Consider the following 20,678-nt stretch of genomic DNA (forward strand, 5'->3'; position numbering starts at 1 on the left):
CCACTTCTTGGCTATTCGTTAAACTGAATTGTGGGTGTGGTGAGGGGTGTATTTATAGGCATTTTGAGGTTTGGGAAACTTTGCCCCTCCTGGTAGGAATGTATATCCCATACGTCACTAGCTCATGGACTCTTGCTAATATGAAAGAAATGAATTTATCAGGTAAGTTCTTACATAAATTATGTTTTTTAGGCCCCATAACTTTGAGTGAGGTGGGAGGGGCCTATTTTCAGTTGCACAGTTTATTTACCTCAGAAGCATCCATCTACTTCTCCAGAGATTCCTGCTGTATTTGAGGGCTGTAAAGAGGTTTTTTTTCTCCCCACAAATCATTCCTAAAGGGCAGGTAGGCACCACAGCAGAGCTATGGCAAGGTGCTGAACGTTATTTTACCGGTTTTGAAGTTTTTTCAATCTGGTTTTTACATTAAGGGGTTAATTGTTTATTTGCATAGTTGTGCAAAGTTACTAAGGCTTTATGATGCTACTGTAAAAATTTAGTTGTGTTTACTGCTTTTTTACACTGTTTTGCAGAGTTTGTGCAGCTTTTTTTCTCTTAAAGGCACAGTACCGTTTTTGTTTAAAGTGTTATTTACTTTGATTAAAGTGTTTTCCAAGCTTGCTTGTTACATTACTAGCCTGTTTAACATGTCTGACAACAAGGAGAATCCTTGTTCTATGTGTTTAGAAACCATTGTGGAACCCCCTCTTAGAATGTGTCCCACTTGCACTGATATGTCTATAAATTATAAAGATCAAAAGACGAAAGTCCAGCTATCCTTAGGTAAAACAAAAATTCTTTATTGAGTCCATTAAAAGCAACATATAGAAAGCAGCAAACAGCAGATACTGACGGTGTAGAGGGCGCAGCACTGAATGGCTTACATGTTTCGGATCTACTCCGTAGTCATAGCCTACAGTGATGTGCCTCACACCTGTTAAAATACCTTAAGAACAAATGTGATTGGCAAGAGATAAAAAACGCCCACCTACTCAACCCACTCAGAAATGTTAGTCATTATTATTCACCTGTGTGGCAAACAGTCTTCGTGTTTATCAAAACAAAGTTGTTTCAAATGCAATATGAAAACTAAATAAAATTTGATATTTCATACGGCTGTACTTATTATTCATTACAATGTTACATACAATTGTTTACAAAGTATTTAATATGTAAGAAAAGCAGAAACAAATTGGAGTAAACACCATAAGACATATACTAAAACTCTGGAGGATAGAAATACCTACATATTCATAATCTGCTCGAGTACAATCAAAGATGGATTACATATTATAAACAACTGTATCATGATAATTATATAAAGTGCATACTAAGGATGTATGAATGCTAAGTGTGAAACATATTAGATAGTATCCAAGAGGGGGCCAAGATGATCAGAGAGGGTGCTGGATATTATAGGGACAATTCTGTGATGTATATATACAAAAAGACATGACCATCAGAAAATTGGTGGAAAGCTAAAGAAATACTTGCTCGAAGGAAAAATATAGATAAATATATCAGAATGTACCTAATGGTAAAGACAAATACAATATAACTGCCCTCTAAGGGGAAAATGGATGTAGATAGATACACCCATGGGAGATTAAGATATATACCACAACCCTCTAAGAGGAAAGAATTGAAACACTATTGTATATTAATATACCCTTCATAGAGAGAAGGACTGTAAACTATACCCAATAAAAGTCTGAGTATAGAGATAAACCACAACACATTGTGAGCAATATAATAAAGTTGTTATTCCCACAAATTCATAACATCATATCTGGAATTTAAACCATTGGGCAAACGCGTACCCAAGGTAAAAATCCAGTATGCCTCACGTCTGGCAAGAAGTTGGTTAATGTCACCTCCCCTAATAGGTACCGTGACCCTATCAATACCACACCATTTAAAACCTCTGAGATCATTATCATGGTATGTGCCAAAGTGTTGAACAATGGGGGGGTAGTTGCCCTTTTAGTAGAAAAAGATGACAAATGTTCTCTAATACGGGAATTGAGGTCACGAGAGGTGAGTCCAATATATTGGAGTTTACACAGGGTACACTCAATTAGATATATGGCTGATTTAGTCCTACAGTTCATACAAGAGTTTATTTTGTATGTTTTGCTAGTCACCATACTTGTGTATTCCTTAGTAATACGTGTGTATTCACATGGTTTACATTTGCGATGCCCACACTTATACATGCCAATGTGTTTAAGCCACGAGGCTTTCTCTTTCTGGGTCGGTCTAAGTAAAGTGGGAGAAAGTATTGATCCCAAAGTGGGACTTTTACGATATGAACATCTATGTCCCCTTTGTACAGTGTCAATTAATTTGTCCTCTGCCCGTAATATCTGGAAATGTTTTTTCACTATATTACAGATTTGGATAAATTCTGAACCTGGTGCTTCGCTTTCTTGATTGCCTTTGCAGGAAATTGTCTGTCCATGAGTCTTTTGTCTAAAATGATAGACTCCCTCTCAAATTCGAACTGATCAGTACAATTCCTTTTAAGCCTGATATATTCCCCTTTCGCTATGGCAAAGGGGACATTTTTTGGATGACAGCTGGTTCCCAGTAAAAGTGAATTACTAGAGATGGGTTTTCTGTATATAGTCGATTTAACCTTACCATCAGTGCCACCTACCAAGGATAGATCTAAGTAGTTGATACATCTATCCTTTAATTCAAAGGTAAATTTTAGGCCCACATTGTTCTTATTGAGAGAATCAACAAAGAATTGGGCAGTCTCAGGGTCACCAGTCCAGATGAAAAGAAGATCATCTATATATCTCCTATAAAAGGAGATATATTGCTGGAAAGGGCTACTATCTCCAAAGATGTGGTAAAACTCCCACCATCCAAGGAACAAGTTCGCAAAGGATGGCGCGAATTTCGCCCCCATGGCTGTACCACATCTCTGGAGATAGTAGACCCCCTCAAATCTGAAAAAATTGTGTGACAATAGGAAACTGGTGACCCTGAGAATAAAACCAATGAATGTGGTGGAAAAATCAGTTTGCCTTTCAAGAAAGAATTGAACCGCTTCTAAACCTTTAGTATGAGGAATACTTGAGTACAAGGAAACAGCGTCTATTGTTAACCATTGGGAGGATGGAGATTAGGTATTTCTATCCTCCAGAGTTTTAGTATATGTCTTATGGTGTTTACTCCAATTTACTGCTTTTCTTACATATTAAATACTTTGTAAACAATTGTATGTAACATTGTAATGAATAATAAGTACAGCCGTATGAAATATCAAATTTTATTTATTTTTCATATTGCATTTGAAACAACTTTGTTTTGATAAACACGAAGACTGTTTGCCACACAGGTGAATAATAATGACTAACATTTCTGAGTGGGTTGAGTAGGTGGGCGTTTTTTATCTCTTGCCAATCACATTTGTTCTTAAGGTATTTTAACAGGTGTGAGGCACATCACTGTAGGCTATGACTACGGAGTAGATCCGAAACATGTAAGCCATTCAGTGCTGCGCCCTCTACACCGTCAGTATCTGCTGTTTGCTGCTTTCTATATGTTGCTTTTAATGGACTCAATAAAGAATTTTTGTTTTACCCAAGGATAGCTGGACTTTCTTCTTTTGATCTACTAACTTTTCCAGCCACCAGACTATCCGTTCCTGCTATATTCAACCTGGAGCACCTGTGCAGCCGAAGATTCTCACTCCCTTACCTGCATTGTGATTGTATCGTCACTATTTGCCTGTGCCGCAGCCTGGTCTGTGGGTTTCCTGACCTCCCGATTGGAGGACTCCTGGTAACGTAACGCCGGATAGATCCGGTACTCGTGACGGAGGGATTCCGAAAGGAGCCAGCGGAGGACACGGACGCCAACGAACAGCCGGGACAAGTTGAGGCAAGTGGTCTGTACCATTAAGTCTCGTCCCAGGCAGGATAATTGACGTCTGAACTTGCCAGTCAAAGTACAAGGGGTGAATACTTCCCGGTGAGTTGCCCGCTGATCACAAGTATACATATTTGGGACTTTGCTTATTTTAAGCTGCACAGGTTTTTGCCTTATAACCTTAATAACATTATTATACAATTAACGTGCAATTCTGTGACACTGGGTTTCTCTTTTTATTGTGACTATAAATTATAAAGAGCATATTTTAGCACTTAAAAATATTGCAATAGATGATTATCAGTTAGAAGGAAATGAGGGTTTAGCATCTAGCTCTCCCCAAGTGTCACAACCAGTAACGCCCGCACAAGTGACGCCAAGTACCTCTAGTGCGTCTAATTCATTTACTTTACAAGACATGGCCACAGTTATGAATAAAACCCTCACAGAGGTTTTCTCTAAACTGCCTGGTTTACAAGGAAAGCGTGTTAGCTCTGGGTTAAGAACAAATGCTGAGCCGCCTGACGCTTTAGTAGCCGTATCGGATATACCCTCACAATGTTCTGAAGTAAGGGTAAGGGATTTGTTATCTGAGGGAGAGATTTCTGATTCAGGAAAGACTCTCCCTCAGACAGATTCTGATATGACGGCCTTTAAATTTAAGCTTGAACACCTCTGCTTATTGCTCAAGGAGGTATTAGCTACTCTAGACGATTGTGACCCTATAGTGGTCCCAGAGAAATTGTGTAAAATGGACAGATACTTAGAGGTTACTGTTTACACTGATGTTTTTCCAGTCCCTAAGAGGATTGTGACTATTGTTACTAAGGAGTGGGATAGACCAGGTATTCCGTTCGCTCCCCCTCCTGTTTTTAAGAAAATGTTTCCCATATCTGACACCATACAGGACTCGTGGCAGACTGTTCCTAAGGTGGAGGGAGCTATTTCTACTATTGCTAAGCATACAACTATACCTATCGAAGACAGTTGTGCTTTCAAAGATCCTATGGATAAAAAATTAGAGCGTCTCCTAAAGAAAATTTTTGTTCATCAAGGTTTTCTTCTCCAACCTATTGCATGCATTGTTCCTGTAACTACTACAGCTGCTTCCTGGTTTGAGGCTCTAGAAGAGGCTCTCCAGGTGGAGACTCCATTAGAGGATATTATGGATAGAATTAAGGCCCTTAAGTTGGCTAATTCTTTCATTACAGATGCCGCTTTCCAAATGGCTAAATTAGCGGCAAAGAATTCAGGTTTTGCCATTTTAGCATGCAGGGCGTTATGGCTTAAGTCCTGGTCTGCTGATGTGTCATCAAAATCTAAATTGTTGAACATCCCTTTCAAAGGACAGACCCTATTCGGGCCTGCACTGAAAGAAATTATTTCAGACATCACTGGAGGGAAAGGCCATGCCCTCCCTCAGGATAAAACAAATAAGATGAGGACCAAGCAAAATAATTTTCGTTCCTTTCGGAACTTCAAGGGTGGTTCCGCTTCAGCTTTCCCTGCAGCAAAGCAAGAGGAGAATTCTGTCCAATCCAAGTCAGTCTGGAGACCTAACCAGACTTGGAACAAAGGTAAACAGGCCAAGAAGCCTGCTGCTGCCTCTAAGACAGCATGAAGGGGTAGCCCCTGATCCGGGACCGGATCTAGTAGGGGGCAGACTCTCTCTCTTTGCTCAGGCTTGGGCAAGAGATGTTCACGATTCCTTGGCTTTAGAAATTGTGTCTCAAGGATATCTTATGGACTTCAAAGACTCCCCCCCCCCCCCAGGGGGAGATTTCACATTTCTCAATTATCTACAAACCAGACAAAGAGAGAGGCGTTCTTATGCTGTGTAGAAGACCTACATACCATGGGAGTGACTCGCCCAGTTCCAAGAGCGGAACAAGGGCTAGGTTTTTACTCCAACCTGTTTGTGGTTCCCAAAAAAGAGGGAACTTTCAGACCAATCTTGGATCTCAAAATTCTAAACAAATTCCTCAGAGTACCATCTTTCAAGATGGAGACTATTCGGACTATTCTTCCTCTGATCTAGCAGGGTCAATATATGACTACCGTGGACTTAAAGGATGCGTATCTACACATCCATATTCACAGATATCATCAATTCCTCAGATTCGCCTTTCTAAACAGGCATTACCAGTTTGTGGCCCTTCCCTTCGGCTTGGCCACGGCTCCCAGAATTTTCACATAGGTGCTAGGGTCCCTTTTGGCGGTTCTAAGACCGCGGGGTATAGCAGTGGTGCCTTAACTAGACGACATTTTAATTCAGGCGTCGACTTTCCAGCTAGCCAAGTCTCACACGGACATCGTGTTGGCTTTTCTGAGATCTCACGGGTGGAAGGTGAACATAAAAAAGAGTTCTCTCTTCCCTCTTACAAGAGTTTCCTTCCTAGGGACTCTGATAGACTCGGTAGAAATGAAAATATTTCTGACGGAGGTCAGAAAATCAAAACTTTTAATCACTTGCCGAGCTCTTCATTCCATTCCTCGGCCATCAGTGGCTCAGTGTATGGAGGTAATCGGACTTATGGTAGCGGCAATGGACATAGTTCCTTATGCCCGCCTACACCTCAGACCACTGCAACTATGCATGCTCAAACAGTGGAATGGGGATTATGCAGATTTATCTCCTCAACTGCATCTGGACCAAGAGACCAGAGATTCTCTTCTCTGGTGGTTGTCTCAGGACCACCTGTCACAGGGAATATGTTTCCGCAAGCCAGAGTGGCTCATAGTAACGACAGATGCCAGCCTGCTAGGCTGGGGTGCAGTCTGGAAATCCCTAAAAGCACAGGGCTTATGGTCTCGGGAGGAATCTCTCCTCCCGATAAACATTCTAGAACTGAGAGCGATATTCAATGCGCTTCAGGGCGTGGCCTCAGCTAGCTGCGGCCAAATTCATCAGATTTCAGTCGGACAACATCACGACTGTAGCCTATATCAATCATCAATGAGGAACACGGAGTTCTCTAGCGATGATGGAGGTAACCAAATTTATCCGATGGGTGGAGGATCACTCTTGCCATCTCTCAGGAATCAATATCCCAGGGGTAGAGAACTGGGAGGCGGATTTCCTAAGTCGTCAGACTTTTCATCCAGGGGAGTGGGAGCTCCATCCGGAGGTATTTGCCCAGCTGACTCAGCTATGGGGCACACCAGAATTGGATCTGATGGCGTCCTGACGGAACGCCAAACTTCCGCGTTACGGGTCCAGGTCCCGGGATCCCCAGGCGGTACTGATAGATGCTCTAGCAGTGCCCTGGTCCTTCAATCTGGCTTATGTATTTCCACCGTTTCCTCTCCTCCCACGTCTGGTTGCCAGAATCAAGCAGGAGAGAGCTTCAGTGATTCTGATAGCGCCTGCGTGGCCACGCAGGACTTGGTATGCAGACCTGGTGGACATGTCATCTGTTCCACCGTGGACTCTGCCAGTGAGGCAGGACCTTCTAATCCAAGGTCCGTTCAAGCATCCAAATTTAATTTCTCTGCGTCTGACTGCTTGGAGATTGAACGCCTGATTCTATCAAAGCGTGGTTTCTCTGAGTCGGTCATTGATACCCTGATTCAGGCTGGAAAGCCTGTCACCAGGAAAATCTATCATAAGATTTGGCGCAAATATCTTTGTTGGTGTGAATCCAAGGGTTACTCATGGAGTAAGAATAGGATTCCTAGAATTTTGTCTTTTCTCCAAGAAGGATTGGAGAAGGGATTATCAGCTAGTTCCTTAAAGGGACAAATATCTGCTTTGTCTATTCTTTTACACAAACGTCTGGCAGATGTCCCAGACATTCAAGCGTTTAGTCAGGCCTTGGTCAGGATCAAGCCTGTATTTAAACCTGTTGCTCCACCATGGAGCCTAAACTTAGTTCTTCAAGGGGTTCCGTTTGAACCTATGCATTCCATAGATATTAAGCTTCTATCTTGGAAAGTTTTGTTTTTAGTAGCTATCTCTTCGGCTTGAAGAGTTTCTGAGTTATCTGCTTTACAGTGTGACTCACCTTATCTTGTTTTCCATGCAGATAAGGTGGTTTTACGTACCAAACCTGGATTCCTTCCTAAGGTTGTTTCTAATAGGAATATCAATCAGGAAATTGTTGTTCCTTCACTGTGTCCTAATCCTCTTCAAAGAAGGAACCTCTGTTGCACAATCTTGATGTGGTTCGTGCTTTAAAGTTCTACTTACAAGCAACCAAAGATTTCCGTCAAACATCTTCATTGTTTGTTGTCTATTCTGGTAAGCGGAGAGGTCAAAAGGCTACGGCTACCTCTCTTTCTTTTTGGCTGCAAAGCATCATCCGTATGGCTTATGAGACTGCTGGCCAGCAGCCTCCTGAAAGAAATACTGCTAATTCTACTAGAGCAGTGGCTTCCACAAGGGCTTTTAAAAATGAGGCTTCTGTTGAACAGATTTGTAAGGCGGCGACTTGGTCTTCGCTTCATACTTTTTCCAAATTCGATTCTTTTGCTTCTCCCTTCATCTGTGTCCTAAAGCTTTGGCATTGGTATCCCACAAGTATGGATGAATCCGTGGACTCGATACATCTTACAAGAGAAAACAGAATTTATGCTTACCTGATGAATTTCTTTCTCTTGTGATGTATCGAGTCCACGGCCCGCCCTGTCTATTTAAGACAGGTAGTATACTTTTATTTAAAAAACTTCAGTCACCACTGCACCCTATAGTTTCTCAGTTTTCTTCCTAGCCTTCGGTCGAATGACTGGGGGGTGGAGCTAAGGGAGGAGCTATATAGACAGCTCTGCTGTGGGTGCTCTCTCTGCCACTTCCTGTAGGGAAGGAGAATATCCCACAAGTATGGATGAATCCGTGGACTCGATACATTCCAAGAGAAAGAAATTTATAAGGTAAACATAAATTCTGTTTTCTAAATCATAAAGAAAAATTATGGGTTTCATAACCCTTTAACGATGCATAAAAGAAATCCTTATAGCTTTTTTTCAAGCTAATCATTAAAGGTTTTTCATACATCAGTTGTTTTACTTTTGTGATTTCATTAAAATATATAGAAACTTTAGAAAGGAATCTATTGAATAGTTAGGTTTAAATCTATTCTTATATGTTGACCACATTTTTAAGAAAAGTTGTCACTTAGCAATATTTATTAGTTGTGTTTGTGTAATTATTATTATGATACAGGAGAAGAATTGGGAGTTTTGGGGGCTCTTATTCACAACTTTCCTGTTATTTTTAGGTTATCGACACCCATCTCCTACTACAGTGGCCAGAACTATACGAATCCTCCACACATTGTTGTCTCTTGTAAACAAACACACGAACTGTGATAAATTTGAGGTGAACACTCAAAGCGTTGCATATTTAGCAGGTAAATATTTAACATGTAATGCTGTTGTGGGTGTTTGAAAAAGATTTTTAAACTAAGATCTCTTGCTGTTTGTCACTTGGTAGCTACTAATAGTTTATTGTGCTCCTGAGCCTGGTATGATTTTATTTTTCACAAAGGATATCAAGAGAACAAAGTGCATTTGAAATTAAACTTAAATTTAAAACTTTTTTTGTTTTTTTGATCAGTATAATTTACTTAATTTTTCTTGCAAAAACATGGTCTATTTCTCTAAACATAGTGACTTGTGGTCCCAAATAGATTGGTAATCTTCTACAGACAGCCTTTTATCACATGCTTTTTATTAGTTTTTCACAACAGGATACTGCTAGTTCATATGGGCCATATAGATAACATTGTACTCATGCCCGTTGGATGTGGATGACACTGCACTAATTGGCTAAAATGCAAGTCAATAGATAATAAATAAATAGCCATTAGATCAGGGGGCTGTCAAAAGAGGCTTAGATACAAGGTAATCACAGAGGTAAAAAGTGTATTAATATAACCATGTTGGCTGTAAAAACTGGGTAATAAAGGGATTATCTATCTTTTTATACAATAACATATTTGAAGTTGACTGTCCCTTTAACTATGTATCTGCTAATTGTGTTCTCTCTTTGGACAACAGAAGTAATTATTTTGAGAGTTTGCTATTTCCTTATCTGCTCAGGCAGCCCACGGCAGAACGCTGTTTTGCTAAGAGATGACGTTTTCACCTCTTTGCAAATAGCTTGCGAGAATTCCCACACTGCTATTGGCTAAAGAGGTGAAAACATCACCTCTCAAGCAAAACAGCGTTCTGCTTGCAGCTGAATAGAAGATTCAGACCTTTTTACTGCAAAGTTTAGTAATTATACACACATACAGAGATGAAGCATATTTATACATGAATACAGTATATGTGTATATATATATATATATATATATATATATATATACATACAGTATCCCACAAAAGTGAGTACACCCCTAAGTGGATATGTCCAAATTGGGCCCAATTAGCCATTTTCCCTCCCCAGTGTCATGTAACTTGTTAGTGTTACAAGGTCTCAGGTGTGAATGGGGAGCAGGTGTGTTAAATTTGGTGTTATCGCTCTCACACTCTCTCATACTGGTCACTGGAAGTTCAACATGGAAGTTCAACATGGCACCTCATGACAAAGAACTCTCTGAGGATCTGAAAAAAAGAATTGTTGCTCTACAGATGGCCTAGGCTATAAGAAGATTGCCAAGACTCTGAAACTGAGCTGCAGCACGGTGTGCAAGACCATACAGCGGTTTCACAGGACAGGTTACATTCAGAATTGGCCTCGCCATGGTCGACCAAAGAAGTTGAGTGCATGTGCTCAGCATCATATCCAGAGGTTGTCTTTGGGAAATAGACGTATGAGTGCTGCCAGCATTGCTAAAGAGGTTGAAGGGGTGGGGGGTCAGCCTGTCAGTGCTCAGACCATACGCCGCACACTGCATCAAATTGGTCTGCATGGCTGTCGTCCCAGAAGGTAGCCTCTTCTAAAGATGATTCACAAGAAAGCCTGCCCTGCAAACAGTTTGCTGAAGACAAGCAGACTAAGGACATGGATTACTGGAACATGTCCTGTGGTCCGATAAAACCAAGATAAACTTATTTGGTTCAGATTATGTCAAGCGTGTGTGGTGGCAACCAGGTGAGGAGTACAAAGACAAGTGTGTCTTGCCTACAGTCAAGCATTGTGGTGGGAGTGTTATGGTCTGGGCCTGCATGAGTGCTGCCGGCACTGGGGAGCTATCAGTTCATAGAGGGAACCATGAATGCCAACATGTACTGTGACATACTGAAGCAGAGCATGATCCCCTCCCTTCGGAGACTGGGCCTCAGGGCAGTATTCCAACATGATAACAACCCCAAACACACCTCCAAGATGACCACTGCCTTGCTAAAGAACCTGAGGGTAAAGGTATCTGTGGGGCATCCTCAAACGGAAGTTGGGGGAGCGCAAGGTCTCTAACATCCACCAGCTCTGTGATGTCGTCATGGAGGAGTGGAAGAGAACTCCAGTGGCAACCTGTGAAGCTCTGGTGAACTCCATGCCCAAGAGGGTTAAGGCAGTCCTAGAAAATAATGATGGCAACACAAAATATTGACACTTTGAGCCAAATTTCGACATTTCCACTTAAGGGTGTACTCACTTTTGTTGCCAACGGTTTAGACATTAATGGATGTATGTTGTTATTTTGAGGGGACCGCAAATTTACACTGTTATACAGGCTGTACACTCACTACTTTAAATTGTAGGAAAGTGTAATTTCTTCAGTGTTGTCACATGAAAAGATATAAAATATTTACAAAAATGTGAGGGGTGTACTTTTGTGGGCTACTGTATATATAGTGATAACCATATATCTCACAGCGCTTCAACAAATAAAATTCCTTCTAGCTCCTAGGAATAGGGGTACCTAGCTATCCCTAAGCAAATAAAGTTAAAATATACAAGGACCGCCTAATATACAAGGCTAAGGATTTGTGCTTAAAATAATGTCATTTAATTACCAACATAATTATACATAAATACATATAGTTAAAAACAAAAACATGGATCCATGTGATTAAATAAATGGGGACAGTGCAATGTAGTCCTGTATATACAATTGGTTACAATTGTGGTCAATAATGTCCAATTCTGATTATCTCCTTGATCCAATATCAACAGATCCTTGAGGTATAGTGAGTTCCTTATCAAAATTAGTGAAAATATGAACAATATGCAAAAAGTGCTAAAAAAAAAATCTGAGTAAATTGTGATAAATAGTGAAAAATGTGAAAAAATAAAATGAAATTGGGTGATTTTTTTTTTATATCCAAACAGTTGTGTAGTATTGAATTCCAAAAGAATGTTTATATATATTGTGGTAATAATCAGTATTAGTGATAGATTGTTATAATCCTTCCTGGTAGTGTATCCTCAGAGTGTGATTAATAAAATATGGAAATGTAGATGGAAAGGAGATCCGGTCTCTGTCTAAAACTCAGTCCCCTAGAGTACCTTTTATTAATCCTGTGAATAAAACAAATATAACATGGTGCAATATTGCTGACAAAATTGTAGCTAAAATCAGAATGAAGCTCATCATATGATGTCAACGCGTTTCGGCCCTTCCTTAGGCCTTTATCAAGACTATACTATGGTGTACTATGGTGGCTTAATTTATAAGTATCAGTAACCAATCATTATTGTCAATATTTTGGCGCCAAATGTGTTAATTACAAACCGGAAGTGATTCCTTCCTTGTGTTTCCCTTCCGTTTTGGGCCAATCATCCTTTAACATTTTTTAAACATTCTCTATCCCTCCTTTATATTCATAGTTGTGTGGCCTATTCATTCAGCTACCAGACTGAGTGCATCGTATAATTTCCTCTTTTAGATATCATTATCCTCCTGTTTGTTTGAGATCGCCGGACCGGAAGTGACGTCACTCCCGGTATCGCTGACTTAGTATCACTTCTGGTTTCGTATTTTAGTGGTTAACTGTCATGTATGATATTCTGGACTTAGCTAGGGCTGGTTTGTCCGAAATAGGTAACCAACTATGAGAGGTGATGGGGATTCTAAGGTGTGCAATATTGACAATATCAAGCAATATCTAATTACATTATACACAAAATAACTAAAATCCAAGATAACGGAATAAAAATTAAATTAAAATGAACATTTTAAACAGTGTGACCCTTAGTTAATACTCTAGCTGTCAAAAGATTACCTAAATAGGTATATCATATTAAGACAAATACACACTTACATATTGGTATACATTAAAATATAAAACCAATTCAAAAATACTAGAATCCAAAATTAATACACTTTTAAAATACTCGTTCAGTGATTAGTTAAAATATCATATACAAAAACTAGATATCTAAAAAGATTTCTCTTTTTATGAACGGGACTACATATTGGTTTGTGAAGGACAGTCTTATCAGTTATGATGCTATTTCTGAATGATCTAAAGGGATCAAAGAGCAGGAATATTATAAATATTGGTATAAAAATATTAGTATAAAAATATATATATATATTGGTCACAATCTAATTAACTGTATAAAAAGAGATTTGGAAATTATGTCTTATGACTCTATTTGACCCGACCTAATTCAATCTATGGCTCTATAGTTGTATCTGGTCGATGTCCTACCTGCCTCTTGTTGGGAGCTATAAAAAACCAAAACTATCATAGCAGATATTGGGATTACATAATAGGAGATCCAATCCTCAAATCAACAACAAATTCTAAACCCCAAAAAGTTCTAAAAAACTAAAAAGATCAGTAGAGGTTACTTATCTACCCTTCTGGGGGTTATTTCTCTTGTTTAGTAAAGTAGGGTCCACATACACCTATGTTAAGCTGGTATGATAATACATGCAGATTAGCCGTATGTTCTACTTTATAAATCATAGTGTTATTAGTTATTTTAGATTAAATAAATGGGATACATCTTCTCTGTTGTTCAAACCCCTAGGGTGTAGGCGGTCTAGATCGAAAATCCATTTGGATTCTACGGTCAGCAATTTCTTTTCATAATCCCCTCCTCTCCAATTAGGTGTCACTGGCTGAATGCCTATGTAAATGAAGTCTTTCTGGTTTCCTTGGTGGTGATTCGTAAAGTGTCTATATAGCGGGGTTTCAATATTTTTATGTTTGATCTGCAGTAAATGCGCTTGGATCCTGTCTCTCAGGGCTCTAGATGTCTGTCCTATGTATTGCAGACCACAACTGCACTGTATCATGTATATTACCCCTTTATTGCTACATATTATTAGATCCCTGATTTCGTATTCGACCTTTGTGTTGTGTGAAATGAAGTTTCTTGTCTTTATCCCCCTCTCACATGCCTTACAACTCGGGCATGGAAAAAAACCTCTAATATCTCTGCCATATACGTCCTTAACTTTGGTTTTCATTCTCTTAGGTATACTTGGTGACAGTATGTTCTTTAAGTTATCTGTCTTCTGATATATGAATTTCGGTCGGGATGGTAACTTATCCCCTATTATTTCATCATTCTTCAAAAGTGACCAGTGTTTCTCAATGATCCTTTCTACAATGTGTCTATTCTCACTGTATTCTGTTATGAAAGGAATAGTGAGTAGGTCATTGTCAGAGTTATTATTGGCCTTCTTGCATCTATATTTCAAAAGATCTTTCCGATCTCTACATCATGTTTTTAACTGAATCTGTTTTTAACTATATGTATTTATGTATAATTATGTTGGTAATTAAATTACATTATTTTAAGCAGAAATCCTTAGCCTTGTATATTAGGCGCTCCTTGGACCTTGAATAATTTCTACTGTATATATAGCTACTAGCCCAGAGGGAAAAAGTTTATAGTCCTCTCAGTGTTAAAGATAGGAAAAAGTAAAATTTCTAATGCATCCGGTGCAATTTCTAAGTCAGTCTGGACTAGTGGACCACTGGGAATTTCAAGCCCTGTATGTATGTATATCTTGCATATCTTTCTTGTAGTCTCAAATGCAAACAGAAAAAACAGACCGACTGTACTGACTACTTAGCTCCTCTGTTTTTCTTTTCTTCCCACTCTATCGCCATCTGTTTGTTTTTTAGTATGAAACTTTATTAAAAAGTGACAACATAATGTTTATGCATTCAAATAAATATGCTAGATCTCTTACTTTCTAATAGCATTTAAAAATGTATGTCTGTGTATAATTACTGAACTTTGCATTCAAATGTCTGAATCTTCTATTCAGCTGCATTTTCATTTTTGAAAATCAGTAGAAAAGGAAGAGGTTAAAGGGACATGAAACACGCATTTTTTTCTTTCAGGATTTAGAAAGAACATGCAATTTTAAACAACTTTCTAATTTACTTCTATTTAATTTGCTTCATTCTCTTGATATCATTTGCTGAAAAACATCTAGATAGACTTAGTAGCTGCTGATTGGTGGCTGCACAAAGATGCCTCATGTGATTGGCTCACCCATGTGCATCACTATTTCTTCTACAAAGGATATATAAAGAATGAAGCAAGTTAGATAATATAAGTAAATTGAAATGTTGTTTATAATTGTATTCTCTACCTGAATCATGAAAGAAAAATTTGGGGTTTAGTGTCCCTTAGTGTCGGAGGTTCCACGGAGGAGGCAGGAGGTTGCATGGAGCAGGATTCTTTTCTTATATGCACTATAAGCCAAAGTTGTCCACATAACCTAATGTCTTTGTTTTCTAGCATTGCTCACTGTGTCTGAAGAGGTGAGGAGCCGATGCAGCCTGAAGCACAGAAAATCACTGTTACTGACAGATGTCTCAATGGAAAATGTACCTATGGATACATATCCAATGCACCACAGTGACCCTAGCTGCAGGTATTGTTTTGGGTTTCTTTTTTTTTTCTTTTTAAATACATCATTGTCTTCAAAGTGAGCAAAGTCAGATATATATTTTATTCTTAAATGGAAAGAGTCCACAGCTGCATTCATTACTTTTGGGAAATAAGAACCTAGCCACCAGGAGGAGGCAAAGACAACCCAGCCAAAGGCTTAAAGGGACATTATACACTCATTTTTTTTCTTTGCATAAATGTTTTTTAGATGATCTATTTATATACCCCTTGAAGTTTTTTTAAAAAAAAAATGTTTAGTTTTGCTTATTTTTAAATAACATTGCTTTTATTTTCAGACTCCTTACCAAGCCCAAAGTTTTATGTGAATACCATCAGCTACCTTCTCCAGCTTGCTCCTGTTTGTGTAAAGGGTCTTTTCATATGCATAAGAAGAGGGGGGGGGTGTCTTATTCCCCACTTGCAGTGAGCTTTCCAACTACCTTTTCAACAGAGCTAAACTGAAAGCTTCTAAGTACGTTTTTAAACAGTTTTATACTGGATTTTTATATCAGTATCTATCCATCTTATTCTTTATAGTAGTATCTATTACATGCAGTTATATGAAAATGAGTGTATACTGTCACTTTAAATACTACTCCCACTCCCCTCATCCCCCAGTCATTCTTTGCCTTTCGTTCCAGGAGGTTGGCAGAGAAGTGTCAGAATTTTTTTTTTTTTTTGTCTCTTATGGAGGGTAGTACTCTTTGGCATGGGACAGGAGTTTTAAGTAGTCCTGTTAGTCTCTCAGTGAGGGCTTGAATGAAAGTTAGAGTCCGGAGAGGCAGGGAGTTACTTTCTGCGAAACCATTCCGACTCAGATTGACAGCTCCTCAAGCAATCAGCGTTGTCGAACTTTGCTCCGCTGCCTGCTTTCTTCTCTCAAGTCCATGGCGGAGGCGATGCTACTATCCTGTTCCACGCCGTAGATTCCGGTAAGATCGTTTCATTTTACTTTATGGCAATGTACTGCAATGTGAATGTTTCCCGAGAGGCTACCACCTTGCGGGTCTGACATAACATAATCGAGGGTTAATATCTCCTGAGGGGGTTATTGAACAGGGGGATTTATAATCATGTTTGTTATGTGATTCAACCTGCTTATGTGCGATGTTTATTGGACTCGTGGTTGGAACATTGAGACCTTTGGAAGTGACACGGCCTTTTGGTTGGGCGCGCTTGTTTTGGACTGTACGGTTCACCTTGTGTTCAGGCGTGGCTACATTCCGTTTTTCCATTTCCGCATTCCCGACCGCGTTGCGAATTTTCTAGTCCGCAGGGGTCTGGTCATAGGAGGTGGTGAGTGCCCCAGCCATTGGGGGTGTCAGGTGCCGTTTTAGTTTTTACTACTTTAATACATATTTAAATATCCTCTATCCAGTTATGGAGGATTCTGAGACTGTTAATTTCAGATTCAGTTACAGAGGATTCTGATACTGAGACTATTTTGATTTCAGATTCTGTGTCCGGTGATGAATCCGGAGTGGCCTTGTTGACGCCTGTCAACCAGTTTTGTTCTGTATGCCATTTCAGAGTGCCTGGTTTCTAAGGGAAATCAAGTGACTGCTGAGCCATCCGCCTCTGGGGGTCCTGTTCTCCAAGAGGCGAGTTCCCTACCAAACCATACTTCTGCACATGCGGGTAACCCAGTTTATGGTTCCTCCATGCGGGGTGGCGTGTTTTCCCCGGAGGTTGCAGCACGTTTTCGCTTCCACATAATATTGGCGATTGTTCGTCTGCAGAGTCCAGATGTCTCTTTGAGAAAGTGCTTGTGCCCTATTGTCCCGGGCCTTCCGCCTTGGGGAGGGCCTCTACAGTTCCCAGCAGGGGTATCTGTCCCTGAGTATTGTGCCTTTCGTTACAGGATTGCGTGCATTTTCAGGTTACTCAGGCATGTTTTTCAGTTATTGAATGACCCTATCGTTACCAGATACAGGGATTTTCAGTCTTGCAATTCGAATTGTGCACCTCATTAGACATGTGGGGATGAAGTAATCTCATTTGTTTGAGATCTTTCCCAGTTTTGTGAGATAGGGCTCCGTTTGGCTGGTCCTGCGGGTAGGCCTGTGTCTTTTTGGGCGTTAACCTCCGGGTTGCCTTATATTTTATTTATATCCGATGGAATGTCTTTTATTTGTTTTTGTTTCCTTTGGGAACCTTCTGGGATTGATACTCTTTATTACTTCTTCGGAAGTTGTTGAACATGTTAGTCCTCTGTTACAAATGTCTGTTTTCTGTTTTTTCCCCTACGAGGGAGAATTTACACAGCTTGCCGGTTCGGACCCTAGGAGCAGGCTGGTCCTGTCGGGTTCGTTCAGTCTTGCGATTCTTCAGACACGTGGCGCTGTTCTGCTCAGCTGGTTTGGTAGAAGCGCCGAGTGCTCAGGTTATCATTGTTTGTTTTCATGTTCAACTAAGCATTCGAGAGGACCTGTGGGTCCGTGAGGTGTAAAGGATTGTTTCATAAATAACCGGACAGGGGAGTTTTTCCGCTGTGTTACTTTATCTGACATCTGATTTCATCGGAAACTTAGAGTTTCCTTGCCCATGCTGTGGAGGGTGGGAGGGCTTAATGCCCCTTACCGCTATTTAGCGGTTTGGCCTTCATTTCTAGGCCTCTGGATTTTTCCTTTTGGGGCTTGATCCAACAGCTTGTACAGGATAGCTGTCTAGTATTTAGAAGGTTTGCAGTTTGAAACCTGTTGCAGCTCTTAACACCTTGCAGGTGTACGCGTAAGCTGTTTCTAGTGAATCTAGATGCAGCTCTTACTCTTGACTGAGATATAGGAGGCCTTTTGGGTCTTTTTCCATTGCCTCCGGGTGAGTGGATCTCCTTTTAGGGATCTGTGTTTCCAGGTGATGGTTGTTCCCTGCAGGGATTTTTGTTTAGCTCAGGGTTTTCTGGAGCTGGTTAGGCTTCTTGGTGTCCTCTGCTTGTGCGGAGGTGTTAGGGAGACTAGTCCTATTAGTAGGATCTTTTGACCTCGAGGTATCCCTTGGTCATCCTGAGGCTCTGAGAAGTACCTTCATATGACTTCTAGCCTTGCTCCTTGGAGCGTTGGACATTAGCTAGGGGTGGTTCCTTCCTATGGTAGGGGCTTTCGCGTTCTCTCGCTATCTGGATTTTCTGGATAGGCATCCATACCCTTGTGACTGGCTTTTTGGCTAGTTGGGGTGTTTTGGTTCTAGGGTAAGGTTTGCCTGAACTATTGGGTACCCAGACCTGTTTTTCTCCCTGAGACTTGCGGTTGCTGAAGCTTCACTTGGCCTTTTTACTGACCCAGTCTGGGTTGTTTTGTAATCTTGGATCTCAGAGTTGGTCGGGGGGTTCCACGGTAGGGAACTGGGGCTATGTCCTTGCTCCATCTATTTAACCTGGCCATGGTTGGCCAGGATTTCGGAGTATTTTTTACTCTTTGCCACAGAGTGACCCTTGTCCTCAGGTGGTTAGCCGTGTGGCTTGAGTCTTAAGGGTGGTTGGTTCATACCCAGCTGCTGGCGTTGGGTGTCCAATTTCTGGTGCACCTTAGGGTTGCATTCCCCTGGTTAGCTTGCCACTGTTCCTGTGGATTCCCTGCTCTGCAGGCAAATTGGTTGGCTGTGCCTCTGCTTGGCAAGCTACTTGTAGGGGGTCCTTTTCTAGGACATCTGTGTTAGGAATTTCTTTTCCCATTAGCCGGTGCCTTCGGACCTTGAGGACAGTGGTTGCTCTTCCGGCATCATCCCTTTTCTTTAGGGGATGTTCTCCTCCCTATGGCGATAGACTCCTTGCTTGGGACTTCTCCTGGATGGGAGGCAGAAAGGTGGGATTGGTTCCCCTGGGGGTCTTGCTGGCTCCAAGCAGACTTGTTGGGCCTTTCTTTTGATAGATCCTTAGGCCTATGGCCTTGTTGTCTGTTTTCAGAGTTGGGTTGTACTTGTACTCTGTGGCGATGGCTGTGCTATCCTTATGCATGTTCCTGTTTCGGGATATTTTGTTCCCCTATTTTGGATCCCTGAGGCTGGGTTGGTCCAGCTGGCTGTGGGTCTGCAGGTCAGGATGGCCAAGCGGTCTAGGAGCTGCGTGTGGTCACAATCTCCTCTGGCTGAGTGAGCTTTGTTGAGTCTATCCTGTTAGCTTAGTCTGCTAGGGTATAGATTTTCCTTTCAACTGGCTCTATTGCTATCAGAAGAGAGTTTACTCTTCCTTCGGTTCTGAGGGTATACTCTCCTTCTCGGGGGCCCTCGATTGAGGTTTGTGTTCCCCTATTTAGGGACCTGTGTGCTGGTCCGGCGTCTTAGGTTTCCTGGAGTGTGCCCTCTGTCTGGGGTTGCTTTTGCGGTTCGTTTCTTGCTTGACTGCTTCTTCCTCGCATGTATCCTCTGTGTCGTCCTGTTATGGACTCTGTGTTCTCAAACTTGGGGTTCTTCCTAGGTACTTTACACACTTTTTCATGGTCGAATGCCTTGCTATTCATGACACTGGGAGGACTTTGCCTTTTCAGTTGCAATCCGTACTTGCAGGATGTTGGAGAGACGTCTGTTCTGTCTCTGTGCCCGGTCTTATCCCGGGTTTCGCTTGGTATAGGCGTGGCCTCCTTTCCCTGTTTGGGCCCCTTTGGGCCTCTGTGAGCTGGTCTCACTCGTGGAGGTGTTCTTTTTTGTATTAGGGGACCCTTCGGTTTCCTTGGTACTCCTTTGCCTTGATCCCTTGGGGGTTTTGGCTGGTGTCTCCTTCATTTGTGGAGATGAGCGGTGGAGGACTGTTTGTTGGGCGACAGTGTCTCCTGGAGGACTGTTGGCTCAGTCGAGTCCGTTTGTGGTCTCTGGCTTGGCTTCTGGACTAACTGCGAGTCAGTGTCATTGGGGCTTTTTCCTTTTCAAATGTTCTCGGCTTCGAAACAAAGCTGTGTTTCTTTCATGTAATTAGCAAGAGTCCATGAGCTAGTGACGTATGGGATATACATTCCTACCAGGAGGGGCAAAGTTTCCCAAACCTTAAAATGCCTATAAATACACCCCTCACCACACCCACAATTCAGTTTTACAAACTTTGCCTCCCATGGAGGTG

The 20,678-nt window shown here is 41.0% G+C and overlaps 1 protein-coding gene across 7 annotated transcripts in view; it reads left to right on the forward strand.

Annotated features, from left to right (window-relative positions):
- Positions 1-20,678, forward strand: part of NF1 (neurofibromin 1) — a 1,508,106-nt gene that overhangs the window by 1,247,529 nt on the left and 239,899 nt on the right. For all 7 annotated transcript variants that reach the window (XM_053707520.1, XM_053707522.1, XM_053707523.1 and 4 more), the window contains 2 exons: positions 9,099-9,230; positions 15,479-15,614. In XM_053707520.1, coding sequence (XP_053563495.1) covers positions 9,099-9,230; positions 15,479-15,614 — 268 coding nt within the window. The remainder of the gene's footprint in view (positions 1-9,098; positions 9,231-15,478; positions 15,615-20,678) is intronic.

This window comes from Bombina bombina, chromosome 3, assembly GCF_027579735.1.
Source record: "Bombina bombina isolate aBomBom1 chromosome 3, aBomBom1.pri, whole genome shotgun sequence".
Taxonomy (NCBI): Eukaryota; Metazoa; Chordata; class Amphibia; order Anura; family Bombinatoridae; genus Bombina; species Bombina bombina.